The 7,069-nt window shown below is 48.1% G+C and overlaps 1 protein-coding gene across 1 annotated transcript; it reads right to left on the bottom strand.

Annotated features, from left to right (window-relative positions):
* Positions 1 to 2,901: 2,901 nt before the first annotated feature.
* On the bottom strand, positions 2,902 to 5,224 carry GPR84 (G protein-coupled receptor 84). The gene is made up of 2 exons (XM_012652494.1): positions 5,131 to 5,224; positions 2,902 to 4,316 (listed from the first exon to the last, which is right to left on the bottom strand). The coding sequence occupies exon 2, from the start codon at positions 4,306 to 4,308 to the stop codon at positions 3,118 to 3,120; it is 1,191 nt and encodes a 396-aa protein (XP_012507948.1). The 5' UTR covers positions 4,309 to 4,316; positions 5,131 to 5,224; the 3' UTR covers positions 2,902 to 3,117.
* Between the last annotated feature and the right edge of the window lie 1,845 nt (positions 5,225 to 7,069).

The following is a 7,069-nucleotide window of genomic DNA, read 5'->3' on the forward strand; positions in this document are numbered from 1 at the left end:
GGGGACTGGGGGCGGAGGGAGGGTGAGGGAGAGAACGAGCTTAGGAGGAGGAAAAAGGCGATAACAGAGGTACAAGAGATGAAGACAGCCTACAGGAGAGACGGACAGATGGGGAGAGACAAAGAGAAGCCGTGAGAGATAGCGTCAGAAAGTCAGCGATAGAGTCGGCTCCGGCGGGAGACTGACAGAGATAAAGAGACCAAGCGAGACAGACACTGGCTCACACTCATGTGCATACAGGGCCCCCAAACGCACACACACTTCCCCGAGGCACGCGTGAGCCACGCACCGTGCGGGACCTAGTGTACGGACACACGGGCCAGGCACTCTCAAGAGAGAGAACGCTTGAAGAAAGCCTTGTTTTTTTTCCGTTCCTTTTCCTTCATTCTGCCCTTATTGAAATTAGGAGCGGGGTGGGGAGGGGGCGGTAGGGGATGAGAAAGGAAGGGGTTGCTTTCTTGCTAAAATCTGTCCTCTCTGCTCTCAGACACCAGGGTGTCCCCCTCTGTCCCCTTGAGTCATTTTTTCCAGCGTCCCCTGAGAAATTTTTTTCCGGTGACTAATAATTGGAAAGTCCTTTCTGAGGTCTAACCTCAATCCCTGTTGCAGCTCCTTTCTATTTGACAAGACTTTTGAATTGCCTTCAAGGACTATGAAAAGTGAATCCTTTTATAGCCCTCCAGAGAGTTGTTGACTTTCAGATTCTTAGAAGGTCTGAGTAGGAAGGACTGTTAGGGATCATCTGGTCACTTGATTCTAGTTTTAGAAAGGCAGCTGTCCTGTAGTAGTTAGACTTGGCCCTCGAATCATGGTCATATAACTTAGTAGCCCTTCGACCTTTGACAAATTATTTAACCTATTTGTGCTTCAATTTTCTCATTTGTAAGGAAGAGATTATAATAGATACTCATGGTAGTTCTGTGAGGATTACATGAAATAATATAGGATTTAGAACTGCACTGGGCACATGGTAAAAGTTCACCCCACACCACACACCCCACTTTGTACAGATGATAAAACTGGAGGCCCAGAGCGGTCCAGAGATCTGCTCAAGTTCACAGAGCTAATTTAATTATCACAGAGCCTTGACTAAAACCATCTCTACACTCCTAGGCTGATGTTCTTCATTGGTCCTTCAGTTCGCCTGTCTGGACCCCTGCCTCAGTAGCCCCACCTTGACTCAGTTTAGGCTGCTATGATGTTTGTGGAAGAAGAACACCTAGAAGTGCATGTTCCAGGTTAGGAGTCAGGATTCCTGGGCCGTGGAAGTGTGTTGCATGTGAGGGTATTGATCTGTCCATACAACTGTGGTTCTTTCTGCCTTTCTTTGAATCTCTCTAGACTTCACTTGGTTCTCTCAAACCATGGATGTAGGGGTAGGGAGGGGACAGCATGTAGTCAGAGTATTCATGTCAGCATGCTCTCATATTCCGTCCTCAGTGCCATCACGGTGCCCACCCTGCTACTCCGCCCAGGCCCTGCCCCAAGTAGATAGTAACTACCTCATGAACAACAAATGTCTCATTCTTCACTTTTCTTCCTAAGCTTTGGAGAAAAGAGAGAGTGCAGGTCCCTGGGTCTCCACTCTGGTTAGGAGTCTCTGGCTTCCCAGCTTCTGTGCTCAACTGGGAAGCCAGAAAGGAAACACAGAGAACCAGCGTCACCTGGTGGCCACAGGTGCTTTAAGGATGTGTGTAAGCATGCACACAGTGACAGGATGTTGGTAGTGCTGGAGGAAAGGAATGGTATGGCCTCCCCCTGGCCTGGCCCCCTAGCCCTCTTAACTAGAATTTCTGTTCTTCTGCTTTTATAAGCCAGGATAACAAGTGCAAGGGAAGCAAGGGCCTGGAACTCAGGCCCAATGAATCCCCAGTGAGGGAATTAGCCCCAATGAGTGGCCGCTAGAGCCTTTGCCTTTGCCTTTGCTTCAGCCAAGCTCAGTTCCATTTCCACAGAGAAAGGAGTTCCCCCTCCATGACCATTCCCTTTGTGTAGGGAAGGGCCAAGGAGCTAGACTCACTGCTGTAGATATCAAAGCTGGATTATAAAACTATTTTTCTTTCTTTTTTTTTTTGAGACAGAGTCTCACTCTGTTGCCCGGGCTAGAGTGCAGTGGTGTCATCATAGCTCACCAGAACCCCAAACTCCTCGGTTCAAGTGATCCTCCTGCCTCAGCCTCCCAAATTGCTGGGACTACAGGTACGCCACCACACCCAGCTGATTTTTCTTTTTTTTTTTTCTTTTTTTTTTTGAGACAGAGTCTCACTCTTTTGCCCGGGCTAGAGTGCCGTGGCGTCATCCTAGCTCACAGCAACCTCAAACTCCTGGGCTCAAGCAATCCTTCTGCCTCAGCCTCCCGAGTAGCTGGGACTACAGGCATGCGCCACCATGTCCGGCTAATTTTTTTCTATGTATTTTTAGTTGTCCAATTAATTTCTTTCTATTTTAGTACAGACGGGGTCTCGCTCTTGCTCAGGCTGGTTTCGAACTCCTGAGCTCAAACAATCCACCCGCCTCGGCCTCCCAGAGAGCTAGGATTACAGGCGTGAGCCACTGCGCCCGGCCTGATTTTTCTATTTTTTGTAGAGATGGGGTCTCGCTCTTGCTTAGGCTGTATAAAACTTTTTTGAGCTGAATAAATCTGTTTGCAGAGATGGGGGATCCTGGCAGCAGTGGTTAGGGGCAGGGGCCATTTCTGGGAATTTAAATAAAAAGGTTAATCTTCTTAAACCACTTCATATGTTTTATAACCTGGAAACCTCTTAGCTGAAGGCCATGTCCCAGGCCATCTGCTTCCTGCCCCTGCTCTGACCTAGGTCCCCCCAAATCTTCGGCTATTAGGTTCCAGCTCCAAACAAACCCTGACTTATTTCCTTCTTCCCCAGAGACCACACCTGAGCATTAAAAGCATAAAATTCATTTATTAATAATCAATAATACTCCTTAGGCAGCCTAGGGCTGAAATATTGATTAAGGGAAGAAGACACTTGGTTTGGAGGGTAGGGAGAGGTTGTCTGTGAAAATGCCCACAGGTCTTACTTTCACTTGTTCTTATATCAGTGGCCACTTTGATTCTGCAGGAAACAGTTCTGGGTTCTGGTGACTGGCGATGCAGTTCTAACGAAGCCTACGGAAACTCTGGGGCCCTCGTTTTATGAGGGAGCCATATGCTTGGCGGAATTGTCGGTTCATGGCTGCATAGAGCACAGGGTTGATGCATCCATTGAGCCAGGTGAGGTTGGCAGCAAGCATGTGGACAACCCGGGGAGCCTGGACCCTGGCATCCAGGATGTTGAGTAGCAAGAAGGGGATGTAGCTCAGGGCAAAGCAGAGGAACACAGCAAAACACATCCGAGTAACCTTCCCAAACTCTGATGAAGATTCCTGAGCTCTTCGGGCTCCTTTAGTGGGCCGGGCTTTGTCAGATGCTTCTGGAGGGCTTTTCTCTGCCATCGGCTGAGCTACTTTGCTGTTGCTCTGGTCTCCCACTTCTGATGAGTCCCCTTCCAGGGTCTGGGTGGTGGCAGCACTGACTGGCTCAGATGAAGTCCCCTCACTGGGCCCTCCTGATGCTATCCTGCCGTCCAACCCCTGGAAACGACCAGGCGTGGCCTCATCTGTCCCAGCCACATGGTTGGAACGGATGCTTGCCTGTTGCAGCTTGTATTGGTCCAGCGCCTGTGCTGCTCGTTTCACCTGGCGGTGGATGAGGCAATAGAAGATGCCAACACTACTGAGCCCAAGCACAAAGTAGATGCCCATGAGGATGGTGGTGTAAGGCCGGCCTCGGATGCGGTCAAAGCTGCAGGTGCAGACTACAGGTACCAAGATATAGATAGGCCAGAGGGGGGCAAAACTGGCCACACCCACAACCCAGGTGCCCACCAGTGCCACCACTATGCCCTTTGCACTGAAAACTTGAGGAAAGAGTTTAGGGTGAGCAATGAGGAGGTAACGTCCCAGTGCAATGAGGCAGAGGGTGAGGATGGAGACAGAATTGGAAGCAAAAAGGAGGAGTCCAAATACCCTGCAGAAGGTGGCACCAGTGCGCCAGTGCAGGTGGAGGTAGGTGTCCACAGAGAAGGGCTGGAGAAGGGTGCAGTAGAGCAGATCGGCCAGTGTGAGGTTGGCAATGAGCAGGTTGAATCGGGTACGGAGCTTGGGCTGGATGGCCAAGGCCAGTAGGGTGAGCACATTGCCCACAGTGCCTGTCACAGCCACCACCACACCCCAGCTAACTGCAACATAACGATAGCCTAGCACAGACTCATGGTAGCAGGAGAAGTTGGTGTCAGAGGTGTTCCACATGATGGAGGCTAAAGAGGCAGGAGGTAGAAGAGGAAGAGAGAATCAGAACCTGGCCATCAACTTAGCTCTCTTGAATAGCTCTGGGTCTCTGGACATCTGAACTGCTTCTGGAGCTCACCTTAATTCTCTATCCTTCTGAGCCATTCCTAGGCCTCTTCATCTCAAAACCCTCCACTCTCTCCTTAGGCTCTTTTTTTTTAAATTATTTTTTATTTTTTATTTTTTTTGAGACAGAGTCTCGCTCTGTTGCCGGGGCTAGAGTGCCGTGGCGTCATCCCAGCTCACAGCAACCTCAAACTCCTGGGCTCAAGCAATCCTCCTGCCTCAGCCTCCCGAGTAGCTGGGACTACAGGCATGCTTTTAGTTGTCCAGCCAATTTCTTTCTATTTTTAGTAGAGACGGGGTTTCACTCTTGCTCAGGCTGGTCTCGAACTCCTGACCTTGAGCAATCCTCCCGCCTCGGCCTCCCAGAATGCTAGGATTACAGGCATGAGCCACTGCGCCCGGCCCTTAGGCTCTTTTTAGTTCTTTCCCATTCCCAAAGATTCTCCCAAGTTCTTATCTAAATATCTCTTAGTTTCTATCGTCTCCAAACCTCAGGCCTCTTCAACATCCGCCCAGATGCTCTTAGTAAACCCAGTGCCCTGCAACCTTTCAAATTCCTTGCGTTTCCCCAAAGATCCCTCTCTGTTTCAGGATACTGCTAAATTTCCCTCTGCTCCTCTCCACTGTACACACATATGGGCTTCAGTTTTTTTGTTTACCACCTGGTAGATGAGGAGACTGGAAAGGTAAAAGTATACCCATCATAAAAGTACTTACCTGAGTTTCCCAGCCTCCAATTCTCTTTCCAGTGGAAGAAGTTCAACTCACCCAAAGAGCAGTCCTTTCTGGTGGACAGTCAGGCTTTAAACAGGAGGTATCCTGCTCTCATGTATCCTATTATAGTAGACTGAAAGAATAAGAAACTCCCCAGTTACCCAACCTCAACCACTTCCTTCCCTACCTCCAGTCCTACGCATTTTCCTTTGGCTAGTGAAATCTAGGCTTTTCTGTTGAAATTCCTGTGCTGCTTACCCCAGAGTCATTTCACTCTTTCCTTTCTCCCTCCTGAGACCCAAGCTGTTTCCTTCCCCTCTTTTCATGGCAGAACACTTATAAGATCATTGCCAGGAATTGTTGGGACATAGAGACAGAGCATCAGAACATCTGGGCCACTTCTTAAGGGGCCAAAAGATAAGACAAGGTTTCAGGAGCAACTTTAGGCACCCCAGAAGCCTTGGGTTTATTTTGGAAGAACACTGCCTTTCTTCTTTTCAGGGCTTGGAGAGACAAGCCACGAGGACAGATATTATTTCCCTCCTCATTTATAGATAAGGAAACTGAGATTCAGAGAGGGGAGGTGATTTGCTTAAGGTCACACAGCTAGTAAGTGGCAGAGCTGGGATTCAAACCCAGTCTAGCTGTTTGTTACTCTTGAGCTGTTTGTTCCTACAATGGTTCAAGTCAGAGGGTTCCATGTGACACCCTAGCACATCTGAGAAAAGAAGTCTGATGAAGAAAGGTGGGAAATGAGGCATACGGGTTTCTGGCTTCATTCCCCATAGGGGTTCAGGCTCCTGTTCCATCATGCATTCATTCATTCATTCATTCATCCATTCACTTAACAAATCTGTATTGAGTGCCTACTATGCAGCAGACTCTGAGTAAGACACTGGAGATACAAGAAGGTCTGATAAATAGTCTATAGGGGAGACAGATACATATATACATACAAACGCTAAATTGCTTCCCTAAAGCAGGGGTCAGTAAACTTTGGCCTATGGGCCGAATCTGGCCTACCATCAGTTTTTGTATGGCCCATGACCCAAGAATGTTTTTTTCCCATTTAAAAATGGTTATATAAGTATCTATATCCTCAATTTTGTCTGTTGGTTAACACAGTTTAAAATATTTACTATCATGGTCTTTAAGAAAAAGCTTGCTGAGGCTTGCTTTAAAATACTGTATGTCACCAGCCTGAGCAAAAGCAAAACCTTGTCTCTACAAAAAACAGAAAAAGTAGCCGGACGTAGTAGCACACACCTGTAGTCCCAGCTACTCCAGAGGCGGAGGCAGGAGGATCGCTTGAGCCCAGGAGTTTGAGGGTGAAGTGAGCTATGATGACACCAATGCATTCTAGCCCAGGTGACAACGCAAGACTTTGTCTCAAAAACAAACACACAAACAAGCAAAACCCTGTATATCAGGGGCTTACAGAAAAGGAGCAAGTACTAAGAAGGAGGTCAGGAAAGGGTTCACAGAGAAATACCCGAGTTGAGTTTTGAATGATGAACTGGGAGATAAGTAGAAGGACATTCTAAACTAAACAAAACATGCATAGAGGCACAGAGGTTTAGGTAGAAGCCAACAAAGGGTGTGAAGTAGGGAGCAACAGAGAAGAACCTGGAGGGGTGAGCAGATAGGATCAAGGAGGACCTTGTGTATTGTGCTAGGGAGCTGGGGTTTTATGCTGAAGGAGATGGGGAGATTTGCACTCAGATAGCTGTGAGTAAGGAGTGAGTGAGACCAGTAAAGAGACACAGTTCAGACAAGAGGTAGAAAGGCCTGTGTTAGGGCCAGGCCACCAGTGTAATAGCACAGGGCCCTGCACTTAGAAGGGTCTGGTGGTTGGTTTAATGCTAGTCAGTCACTCTCTTGGAATTCTTAATACTTTTTGAATAAGGGACCCTGCTTTTTCATTTTGCACTGGGCCCTAAAA

Source organism: Propithecus coquereli, unplaced genomic scaffold (assembly GCF_000956105.1).
Source record: "Propithecus coquereli isolate 6110/MARCELLA unplaced genomic scaffold, Pcoq_1.0 Scaffold111, whole genome shotgun sequence".
NCBI classification, from domain to species: domain Eukaryota; kingdom Metazoa; phylum Chordata; class Mammalia; order Primates; family Indriidae; genus Propithecus; species Propithecus coquereli.